Source organism: Bufo bufo, chromosome 2, assembly GCF_905171765.1.
Source record: "Bufo bufo chromosome 2, aBufBuf1.1, whole genome shotgun sequence".
In the NCBI taxonomy this organism is placed as follows: domain Eukaryota; kingdom Metazoa; phylum Chordata; class Amphibia; order Anura; family Bufonidae; genus Bufo; species Bufo bufo.
Genome location: NC_053390.1, coordinates 293,134,729 through 293,147,422, shown reverse-complemented (window position 1 = coordinate 293,147,422; position 12,694 = coordinate 293,134,729). Strand labels below are relative to the sequence as shown.

At 48.1% G+C, this 12,694-nt stretch overlaps 1 protein-coding gene across 5 annotated transcripts in view; it reads left to right on the top strand.

Moving 5' to 3' along the window:
* PLA2G4C (phospholipase A2 group IVC) overlaps positions 1 to 12,694 on the top strand; it is a 147,194-nt gene that overhangs the window by 95,429 nt on the left and 39,071 nt on the right. For 2 of the 5 annotated variants that reach the window (XM_040416763.1, XM_040416764.1), the window contains exon 2: positions 3,994 to 4,029. In XM_040416763.1, the coding sequence (XP_040272697.1) occupies positions 4,024 to 4,029 (6 nt within the window). In that variant the 5' untranslated portion in view covers positions 3,994 to 4,023. The other 3 variants (XM_040416761.1, XM_040416762.1, XM_040416760.1) reach the window with 3 other exon arrangements.

The window sequence follows — 12,694 nt, the reverse complement described above, 5'->3', positions numbered from 1 at the left end:
CCCCGGCGACTAGGTTGCACGGTGCCACAGCAGCCAATCTGTTCTAGGAACAAATGCCTGAAGAGGGGCACACTTGTGTAAAAATTGTCCACATAAAGATGGTACCCCTTGCCAAATAAGGGTGACACCAAGTCCCAGACTGTCTTCCCACTGCTCCCCAGGTAGTCAGGGCAACCGACCGGCTCCAGGGTCTGATCTTTTCCCTCATAGATCCGAAATTTGTGGGTATAGCCTGTGGCCCTTTCACAGAGCTTATACAATTTGACCCCATACCGGGCGCGCTTGCTTGGGATGTATTGTTTGAAGCCAAGGCGCCCGGTAAAATGTATTAGAGACTCGTCTATGCAGATGTTTTGCTCGGGGGTATACAAATCTGCAAATTTCTGGTTGAAGTGGTCTATGAGGGGCCGAATTTTGTGGAGCCAGTCAAAAGCTGGGTTGGCTCTGGGACGAGAGGTGCTGTTGTCGCTAAAGTGCAGGAAACGCAGGATGGTCTCAAAACGTGTCCTGGACATAGCAGCAGAGAACATGGGCATGTGATGAATCGGGTTCGTGGACCAATATGACCGCAATTCATGCTTTTTGGTTAGACCCATGTTCAGGAGAAGGCCCAGAAAAAAAAATATTTCGGAAACTTGGACTGGTTTCCACCGGAAAGGCTGGGCATAAAAGCTTCCCGGGTTGGCGGATATAAATTGAGTGGCATACCGATTTGTTTCTGCCACGACTAAGTCCAAGGGCTCCGCAGTCAAGAACAGCTCAAAAATCCCAGGGCCGAACCGATCTGAGCTGTCTCAACCCGAACTCCAGACTGGGCGGTGAAAGGGGGAACTAATGGTGCGGCTGAAGTTGGTGACTGTCAATCAGGGTTTGCCAGCACCTCAGGGACTCTAGGGGCTCTACAGGCCTGTCTTTGCGGTGGCTGCGACGGGGTAACTATTGCATGTGCCACCGTACCAGCTTCAACTGCCCTTCTGGTGCTCGCCACTTCACCAGGTTGTACGGCAGTGCTGGTACTACGTCCAGGATGGGCTGCGCTGCTGGTGTATGCCTCACCACGTAATCCGACAGCGCCAGCCCCACTCTGCTGCCCTTGAAACGGATCCTGCACAACCTGTGGTCTAGCGACACGGGGCCGGGTACGCCTGGTGCTATCAGGGACCTCAACCTCCTCGTCCGAACTTTGGGTCAGACTGCCACTGCTTTCTACAGGTTCATATTCTGACCCGCTAGATTCGTCAGATGAGGGTTCCCATTCCTCATCCGACTGGGTCAGAATCCTGTAGGCCTCTTCAGAAGAATACCCCCTGTTTGACATTTGGACTACTAAATTTAGGGGTATTCCCTGAGACTACCCAAGAAAAAAAAGCAAGCCTGTCTTACAAATGGGAGGCTAGCGAAGTACCGGAAGCCGCTGCGATTGATAAAAAATATCAAAACTGATTTTTTTTATCGCCGCAGTGCTTGTAAAGTGATTGTGCAGTGATCAAAAAAAAAATTTTTTTTTGTCACTTCGGTGGGGCGGGCGTGGGTGAACGCACGTGTGGGCGACCGATCAGGCCTGATCGGGCAAACACTGCGTTTTGGGTGGAGGGCGAGCTAAGGTGACACTAATACAATCATAGATCTGACTCGGATCAGTTTTGATCACTTACAGATACTATAAAAGTACAAATGCTGATTAGCGATACGCTAATCAGCGAATAAGTGACTGCGGTGTGGTGGGCTGGGCACTAACCGACGCTAACTGCCTAACCAAGGGACCTAAACTATCCTAAAACTATAAGTCAATACCAGTGAAAAAAAGAAAAGTGACAGTTTACACTGATCACTTTTTTCCCTTTCACTAGGTGATTGACGGGGCGATCAAGGGGTTAATTTGGATGATGGGGGTGATGGAGGGTGATCTGGGGCTAAGTGCAGTGTTTGGTGGGTACTCACAGTGATGTCTGCTCCTCTGCTGGAACCAACCGACGAAAAGGACCAGCAGAGGAGCAGACAAGCCATTTAACACCTTATATTTATAAATATAAGGTGTTAGATGGCTTCTGATTCGATTTTTTAAAAATCAGCAACCTGCCAGCAACGATCATTGGCTGGCAGGTTGCTGACAAAATACTCCTCTCACTTTTGCCGGCCCGCGATGCGCATGCGCGGGCCGGCTCTGACCGAAATCTCGCGTCTCGCGAGAGGACGCATATATGCGTCCAGGAGGAATGAATCAACCACCTCCAGGACGCGTCGCTGCGTTCGGCGGTCCGGAGGTGGTTAAAGGAGTTTTCCCATCTCAGACAGTGGGGGCATATCGCTAGGATATGCCCCCATTGTCTGATAGGTGCGTCTCCCACCGCTGGGACCAGCCCCTACAATGAGAACGGAGCAGCTGCATGCGCAGCCACCCTCCATTCATTTCTATGGGGCCGACGAAAATGGCTAAGTGCTGGCTCAGCTATTTCCGTCTGCCCCATAGAAATTAATGGGAGCATGTGTGGTGTGCTCCCATTTACTCCAGCCACAACACTCCCTGCCCCGTTCTCGTGGGACCCGCACCTATCAGACAATGGGGGCATATCCTAGCGATATGCCCCCATTGTCTGAGATAGAAATACCCCTTTAAGTCTACTAAGCTTGGACCTGTCCAAGATAGAGATACTGCAATGGACAAAAAAAATCCTTGGTCTAATTCTGCAGATAATAAAATCTATGTGATAAACAGGTAGTGCAGACTGAAAAAAAAAAAAGTCATCTGCTACAAGCTGCAGGCATTCCCTGCAGTGTCTGGTTTTTTAAAACCTGTTGCTGGAGTTTGCATACCTAGAGGAGAGTCAATAGATTCAGGGATTTCTAGCTGGAAATCATGCATTCTTTCTTGTGTGCAATCATGCATGACTGTACCCCCAGGGAAGGTGTTTCCTTTAAAGAGGTTGTCCATGCTTTTAATATTGATGACCTATCCTCAGGTCACCAATATCAAATCGGCGGGGGTCTGACACCCAGTTGTATGAGTAGACAGCGCCCGCAGTGCACATGCCTTCTCTCTTCCTGCTCTCCGCTGTATGTTTAAGGGAGAGCAGCAGTGGACAGGAAGACAGAAGCATGCGCCGACTCCCCATACAGCTGGTCGGTGGGGGTGCTAGGTGTCGGACCCCCACCAATCTTATATTGACGACCTATCCTGAGGATAGGTCATCAATAGAAAAAGCCCGGCCAACCCCTTTAACTAATCCCTAATGTGTATGTGTTCATGTGGGCTCAGCTACATACTATAAGGGTGTCCGATCCTGAGAACCGGGACTCTTATGTTCCTGTCCTGAATTGAGCCGCAGGGCATATACCCAGGCTGCCGCTCTATTCATTCTCTAGAATGGCAGGACATTTGCTTGGCCTAACGCTCCATCAGGTTGAGAACATGGGACCCCCGTTCTCAGAATCATTGGGGTTGCGACCCCTGCCATTCTGTTTGTTAGCCCCTATTCTGTGGATAGGGAATAACGTTCACACTTGGCATAATGACTTTAAAAAAAACATTAAACAGTAAAATAAAATCTTGACCACATACCATGAAAAAATGTCACATCAGTAGTATCAACGTGAACGGAAGCGTTCAGCAATGTAACACGTACTGTACTATTCACCATATTGACCTTATTCCAAGTCTAGTTGTAATTCATTTCCACTTAGTCATCCTTCATAGTTTATGATTAATTCATTTTATCACGCTCTTTGATGACTTCACCCGCTCATAAAATGAAAACGAATACAGGGAGGAGGTGCTAATAAATATAAAAAAAACACCTGTCACAAGCTATAACAATAACTGGAGTCACAGAAGACAAACATGAACCCAAGTCGGCTTTATTAACCTGATTCTCCGGCAGTCCTTCAGTGGTTTGGTAAATCCAGCTCACTTCTGCTCTTGTACTTTATAGACATTTAGGCTGAAACTCATCAACATTTTTCTCTTCTACAATTTGATCAGTTTTTTTTTTTTAGTTCTTTTAACTGTCTCCAATCAACACTCCAATGGAGGTAAGTGACCTTTCTATTCACTTTAAATGATACTATGAAGCAATAATGTATGGTATTTGGATAGGTTCTGATACAACAGTCTGTTGGGTTTAGTTGCTCTTGTCGGAAAGACCATTTAAATTAGCAATGAGTGAAGTTATGAAAAATTAGATTTGGCTGCTCTGTCGAATTTCACAAAGGAATTTGATTTGTGACAAATTACTTTGTCACCAAGCACACTCCTTTGTATGTAGCGGGAGCAATGATTGGGAACAGCGATAGCACAGCCTCCCCTTCTTTGAACCCCTCATGTGCCACATTCATCGCTGATCGCGGCATCTGATGCTACAATTGTGGGCTTTCAGGTGTTAATCCTGTAAAAATATAAATAAATACATACTCACCTTATCCTTTTGATTGTGGAGAGGCCGTCGTGGCCATCTTGATTGAAGACATTGCGCAATGGCTGGGTGCGGTGACGTCATCATTAATGACGTCATCGTGCCCGGCAAGCACTAGATGATTACACAAGATTTTGCACAGTATCTTCTATCAAGATGGCCATGACGGCCTCTCCACAAGGAAATTAATGAGGTGAGTATGTTTTGGGTTTTTTTGCCGCCATTTCAGCCGATCATTTGGCTTTGCAGCAAATCAACTTTTTTCTGAAATTCGGATTGAAGTCAATACGTTTGGCTTCAATTCACTCAACACTACAATTTATACAAGTCGCACCTAGCAGGGTTGCCAATCGGAATTTTTTTTTTTTCTGGATAACTTATACCAAAATCACGAACAGCCAACAATTTTTATGGACAAACTGGAAAACCATAATGAATCATTAAGATTATAAGTAATACGTGTCTATAGCTCAGTAGACAGATAAGACCTCATTACCAGCATTTACTGTGAGCTGTAAAATGATGATGATTACCACCAAAATAATCCCCTCAAGTACCACCAGCCTCCAAAAAATCACACACAGGAAAAAAGTTGCCTATTTTTACAGAAATTTCTGGACAGTCAGCAACCCTGGCACCTAGTACAGTGACTTGTGTGTGGTCAAAGAATCACTTGTAGACATGGATCTTTGAGTGGTCAAGAAAGTGTCTCTTCTCGTTGGTGTCATTGTTTCTATTATGACAGAGCGTCTAGACACTAGCGGTGCCTGACAAATTCCTATAGAGGGCATTGTCAGGTTCTCCAGAGGTGACCATCATTTTGATGGGGAAAAAGAATTCGATACAAGCAATCCTATTTTTCCTGAGAGAAAAAAAATACAGGATCTGCATCAGAAGCTCTGAATGGTGCCTTTATAGCCTTGTTGCAAATTTCATTGAGCCATTTATGTTACACCTGTGTCTAGAAAAGCTGGATATCAGCCAGAATGCCAGCTATTTCAACTGCCACCCTGCTTCCTCTGACTCTTCAGTGGCAAATCAGACTAGTTGTACAGGAATGCAGAAGCAGGGGATTAGTGATGAGCGAGCATCAAAGTGTTTACTTATAGTTCCACCAAATTCAATTGCAAACCACAAATTAAATAGCAAACTACAAAGTTCACAAATAGTGATTAGCAAGCACCGAAGTGTTCGGGTGTTCGGTCCGAACACATCGCGATATTCGTGTATAATGGAAGTCAATGGGAGGCGACCAGGCACCTCCTGCTCGGATGAGGGAAGGGTGCCTGGTTCATAGGAAAAGGTCTGAAAGTGATGGAAACACCTCTGAAATCAATCAGGAACAGCAGGGGGACCATGTCTGGATGCATCTTGGACACCAATGTCGCTGCTGGGAACCATGTTGTCCGAGTTGTACGCCACTTTTACAGACTGACAAAAAAACGCCCAAAACCCCACCCCCACAAAAAAAAATCCTTTTTAGAGGAAAAATTGTTAGGAAACATTCTTTCCTGTAGATTCAATTGTATATACAGTGTAAGTGCTGCCAAAAATTACAAGGAAAAAGAGATACAGCCTCTATATCACATAAAGGAGGGCCTCATTCACATGGTGCTACACTTGTTCAGGTAGTGGAACTCCTACACTCATACAGCCTATGCACTAAGTAAAAGGCCTGCCAAAAATTACAAGGAACAGGCACTCCAATGCACCTTTTATTACACATAAGGAGGGCATCATACACACCCTTTAAAAATTATTAATAATAGCCTGCTGCTGACCCTCCAAAAAACATTAGGAGCAAGGGCCTGCTGGTTACCCTCTAAAACATTACGGGTGAGGGCCTGCTGCTCAGCTGACCCTCTTAAACATTATGGTTGACGGCCTGCTGGTGAGCTGACCCTGGAAAACATTGGAGGTGAGGGCCTGAAGGTGAGCAAACCCCATAAAACATTGTAGTGAAGGCCTACAGGTGAGCAGACCGTATGAAACATTGTAGTGAGGGCCTACAGCTGAGAAGGCCGTATGAAACATTGGAGGTGAGGGCCTGAAGGTGTGCAAACCCCATAAAACATTGTAGTGAGGGCCTACAGCTGAGCAGACCATATGAAACATTGTAGTGAGGGCCTACAGCTGAGCAGACTGTATGAAACATTGGAGGTGAAGGCCTACAGGTGAGCAAACCCCATAAAACATTGTAATGAGGGCCTACAGCTGAGCAGACCGTATGAAACATTGTAGTGAGGGCTTACAGCTGAGCAAACCATATGAAACATTGGAGGTGAAGGTCTACAGGTGAGCGAACCCCATAAAACTTTGTAGTGAGGGCCTACAGCTGAGCAGACCGTATTAAATATTGTAGTGAGGGCCTACAGCTGAGCAGACCATATGAAACATTGGAGGTGAGTGCCTACTGTCACGACCATGTTTATGGTCGTGACTTCTGGATCCGCATGCAGTTGCCTGCGGTTTGGTTTTATTGTCAACCACATGGTGAGGGCTGCTGTTTTGTTGCCTCACATGTGGTTGCCGCTGGCAACATGTTTGTACTTGGCAGTATAGCAGCCTGAGCTGTTGCTAGGCAGCTTGCTGTCAAGTGCATGCGGTTACACCTGGTTCGGTGTGTGTGTGTGTGTATGTCTGCACTTTCCATGTTTGGTGTGCACGGGGTTGTTTGTGTGTTCACTTCCCCTTTAAGTTGCTGTCTTCCCTTGTCTGGTGTGAGAAGGGTTAATTCCCTTCCTAGACTGTGAGCACTGGGTGTGTCTGTGTGGGTGTGGCTACTTGGGCCTATATAGCCTCTGCTGAGAGCAGTAGTCAGAGGGGTACTTCAGCCATGGTCTGCTGGAGTCATCCTCATACCTTATACCATCTGCCAGTGAGGGCCACCCTTGTGGTCATAGCTAATGTTATGTGATGTTTAGTCGATGTTGTTTTCCTTCTGTTATTTAATGTAGCTATGGATCTGGGTTCCTGTCTGTATGTGTGTTGGCTGTGTCCTTTTAAGTATGGTGTGGACGTCAGCGTGTCAGCACAGGGATCCAGTCAGCAAGGCTGTGGCAGGTAGGTGGAACTAGTGCAGTTCACCTGCCATATCCATAGGTCTGTTTTTGTATCCCTTTTCCTTGCAGCTTGGCCAGTGAGACTCCTGTTCCTCCATGTCCAGGAGGAACGGGCTGTCTACCCAGTTCCTAGCTCAGGGATCGGCGGAGGGTCAGTAGGGATCCGAGGTTCCTGAGCATGAGCCCTCCTACCTTCAAGGTCGGCTCATGCAGCTAGGAGTCAGGGTCAGATTAGTGAAGCTCTAGGAGGTGACCTGCTCCCTATTTCTGGCATCCTGGCCGAGCAGCCAATAACATCTTCTGGCATCGCACGGCTGAGGATTTCCCCCATCCTCAGCCGTGACACCTACAGCTGAGCAGACCGTATGAAACATTGTAGTGAGGGCCTACAGCTGAGCAGACCGTATGAAACATTGGAGGTGAGGGCCTACAGCTGAGCAGACCGTATGAAACATTGTAGTGAGGGCCTACAGCTGAGCAGACCGTATGAAACATTTGTAGTGAGGACCTACAGCTGAGCAGACCGTATGAAACATTGAAGGTGAGGGCCTGAAGGTGAGCAAACCCCATAAAACATTGTAGTGAGGGCCTACAGCTGAGCAGACCGTATGAAACATTGTAGTGAGGGCCTACAGCTGAGCAGACCATATGAAACATTGGAGGTGAGGGCCTGAAGGTGAGCAAACACCATAAAACATTGTAGTGAGGGCCTACAGGGGAGCAGACCGTATGAAACATTGGAGGTGAGGGCCTACAGCTGAGCAGACCGTATGAAACATTGTACTGAGGGCATATATACTGTATGGAGGAGGAGTAAACAAGATTTAAACATATACCCTTTTTTGGAGGTGAAAAGGTGCATCTGAATCTTGTGGATTGAGTACATTAGAAAGCATACATTTCAATTGCGTGTTTGTTCCTCATTAGCTCAGCGTTCCTCTGGTTGAGTGGAGAAGTCAGGGGAAATCCAGGCCTTGTTCATTTTTATCTGAGTCAACCTGTCAGCATTGCCAGTGGACAAGCGGATACGCTTATCTGTTATGATGACACCAGCAGCACTAAATAAACGCTCAGACAAAACGCTGGCGGCAGGGCAGGCCAACACCTCCAAGGCATAGAGCGCAAGTTTGTGCCACGTGTCCAGCTTGGACACCCAGTAGTTGTAAGGCACTGAGGGATCATTTAGGACGCTGACACTTTTCCCTCCTTGTACCACTAGGCTGCGATTCAGGGTGAGGTTGCTGGCGGGGTGTCATAAAAGTGTCCCATGCCTTGGAGAGTGTTGCCCTGCCTTTGTTGGACTGCTGTGTGTTCCCATTGTCTCCCTTCCCCGGTTGCCTAAGGAAGTACGGACTCTGCCTTCAGCGTTGTCAGATGGAAAATTCCGGAGCAATCTCTAAACAAGTACCTTCTGGTATTGCACCATTTTACTCGTCCTCTCCACCACAGGAATGAGAGATGAGAAGTTTTCTTTGTAGCAGGGGTCGATAAGGGCGAACACCCAGTAATCCGTGTTATCTAAAATGCGTATAACGCAAGGGTCGCGGGTAAGGCAGCCTAACATGAATTCAGCCATGTGTGCCAGAGTACCAACAGGCAAGATGTTGACATAAGGATGACTCTCCATCTCCTCTTCCTCCTCCTCTTCGGCCCATCCATGCTGAACAGATGGAATTAAAGTTCCATGGGTACTAGCCTCAGTAACAGAGGCAACGGTCTCTATCTCCTCCTCCTCTTCATGGTCCAATTCGTGCTGAGAAGGCGAACTGTGGGTGATCTGGGTATCACCCTGTGAGATGTCCTCCCCCAGTTCCTCGTCTGCCAGATTCAGAGCTTCGTCCTTAATTGTGAGCAGCGATCGTTTGAGTAGACACAGCAGTGGGATGGTTCCGATGATAATAGCGTTATCGCCTCTAACCATCTGTGTGGATTCTTCAAAGTTTTTTAAAATCTCACATAGGTCTGACATCAATGCCCACTCCTCGCTTGTGAATAGTGGCAGTTGACTTGAAAGGCGACGACCATGTTGCAGCTGGTATTCCACAACTGCCCTCTGCTGCTTACAAAGCCTGGCCAATATATAGAACGTAGAGTTCCAGCGCGTGCTCACGTCGCACAACAGTCGTGAGCTGGAAGCCGCAAGCACTGCTGCAGCGTTGAAAGGCCGGCTGAAGCTGTGGACGACTTGCGGAAATGGGCACACACTAGTAGCTCTGGAAAATTGGGGTATGTTTTGATAAACCGCTGAACCACTAATTTTAAGACGCGGGCTAGGCATGGGATGTGTGTCAGGTTGCCGAGCTCCAAAGCCGCCACCAAGTTACGGCCATTGTCAGACACAACCATGCCTAGTTGTAGGTTGAGTGGAGAGAGCCACAGCTCGGTCTGTTCCCTTATACCCTGCCAAAGCTCTGCTGCGGTGTGCTGTTTGTCCCCTAAGCAGATCAGCTTCAGCACAGTCTTTTGAAACTTACCCACAGCAGTGCTACACTGCTTCCACCTAGCGGCTGATGTCTGCTGGAGGTGGAAGTGGAGGAGGATGAGGCAGAAGAGGAGGAGAAGTGGGGGTTGGAGCCAGTAACATAGCTGCTTGCGGAGACCCTGATGGACGTAGGGTCCGCAACCCTGGCCGTGGGAAGCACCTGTGCCATCCCAGGGTACGACTCACTCCCGGCCTCCACCACATTCACCCAGTGTGCGGTCAGGGAAATGTAGCGTCCCTGGCCACCAGCACTTGTCCATGTGTCCGTGGTTAAGTGGACCTTCCCAGTAACTACATTGGTCAGGGCACGGGTGATGTTCTGGGACACATGCTGGTGTAAGGCGGGCACGGCACACCGTGAAAAATAGTGGCGGCTGGGGACTGCATACCGAGGGACCGCGGCCAACATCAGGCTGCGGAAGGCCTCAGTGTCCACAAGCCTATATGGCAACATTTCAAGGGCCAGTAATTTTGAAAGTTGGCAATTAAGTGCTATGGCCTGTGGGTGGGTGGGCATTTGCGCTTGCGTTCAAATGACTGTGATATGGACATTTGGACGCTGCACTGGGACAGGGATGTTGTTGCTGTTGGTTCATTAGAAGGTCCAGGTGCAGGACGAGAGGCATCCAGGCCTGCGTCTTGGACAGCACGTAACACAGGGGAAGAGGAGGCAGTGGTGTGACCCGCAGACCCAGATTGTGGACACAGGCATTCGGCCCACTTAGTAGAGTGCTTGGATGCCATGTGGCAGATCATGCTGGTGGTTGTGAGGTTGCTAGTGTTCATGCCTCTGCTCATTTTTGTACCGCACAGGTTGCAAACTACCACTCTTTTGTCCTCTGCACTTTTCTCAAAAAAGCGCCATACTGCGGAACACCTACCCCTTGCTAAGGTTGATTTACGCATGGGGGTGATCGGTGTAACAGTTGCGGGCCTGTTTAGTGTGGGCCGACTTCTCCCTTTTGCAACCCCACTGCCTCTTCCAGCCTGTTGCGGTGCTGCGGATCCCTCCCCCTCTGTACTGCTGTCCTCGCTCGGCTTTTCACCTTCCCATGTTGGGTCAATGACCTCATCGTCCAACACCTCCTCTTCCACTTCCTCACTCTGATCATCCTCCTGTCTTGACCTAACCACAACCTCAGTGATTGACAACTGTGTCTCATCGTCTTCCACCTCGTGAACTAATGATTGACGTTCACCACCGTCATCTTCTTGAGACTGTGAAGGCTCAAGAGGTTGGGAATCAGGGCACAATATCTCAGGTCCCTCTTCAAGCATGCTGGCCGCGAGGGCCAAATCTAATAGTGGAGCAGAAAAGAGCTCCTGGGAATATCCGAGTGTGGGATCACTCATTTGGCAGGCCTCTCCATGGTGGGAGGAAGGATGATCTGAGCGAGGAGTTGGCTGACCAGACTCTTGGCTACAGAGACTGGACTTGGTGGAAGAGAGGGTGGTGCTTAGCCGACTGGAAGCATTATCGTCAGCAAGCCAACCGACCAACTGTTTGCACTGGTCTGACTTGGACAGTGTTGTCGTGTGCCGCCTTGCTAAGTTGGACATTAAGCTGGGTACGGTTTTATTACTTTTTTTTTTTTTGTGCACTGGCAGCAGGCATAGTTTCATTGCGCCCAGTGCCACGACCTCTGCCTAAACCATCAGCATAACGCCCACTTCCCCGTCCCTTAGTGCTGGCCTTCTTCATATTTATGGATATTTTACTGGTTGTGATGCTGTTTTTTGTACTGTCCACAAAAGACCGTTTTCAAATACAGGGCAGTATATGACACAGAACAGCACAGATTTTGGACAGTATTTTAACCACAGATTATTGTAATCTGCAGTACAGACAGTGTTTTATGATGTTGTTTATATTTATGACTATATTATTCCCAATGTATGGGCCTGAAGCGCACAGACGGTACAGAAATGCACTGCACTGCTATTAACGTTTTAAACCGCAGACAAGAAAACTGGGTGCTGATTTAGTGAAATGTGTGTATATATATACTGATTTTCAATTTCTCCAAATATATGGGCCTGAAGCACTCAGACGGTATAGAAATGCAATGCACTGTGATAAATGGTTTCTAGCGCAGACAAGAAAACTGTGTGCAGAATCAGTGAAAGGCCTCATGCACACGACCGTTGTGTGCATCCGTGGCCGTTGTGCCGTTTTCCGTTTTTTTTCGCGGACCCATTGACTTTCAATGGGTCCGTGGAAAAAACGGAAAATGCACCGTTTGGCAGCCGCATCCGTGAGCCGTGTTTCCTGGCCGTGAAAAAAATATGACCTGTCCTATTTTTTTCACGGCCAACGGTTCACGGACCAATTCAAGTCAATGGGTCCGTGAAAGAACACGGATGCACACAAGATTGGCATCCGTGTCCGTGATCCGTGGCCGTAGGTTAGTTTTTATACAGACGGATCCGAAGATCCGTCTGCATAAAAGCTTTTTCAAAGCTGAGTTTTCACTTCGTGAAAACTCAGAACCGACAGTATATTCTAACACAGAAGCGTTCCCATGGTGATGGGGACGCTTCTAGTTAGAATACACTACAAACTGTGTACAAGACTGCCCCCTGCTGCCTGGCAGCATCCGATCTCTTACAGGGGGCCGTGATCAGCACAATTAACCCCTTCAGGTGCGGCACCTGAAGGGGTTAATTGTGCTGATCACGGCCCCCTGTAAGAGATCAGGGCTGCCAGGCAGCAGGGGGCAGACCCTCCCCCCCTCCCCAGT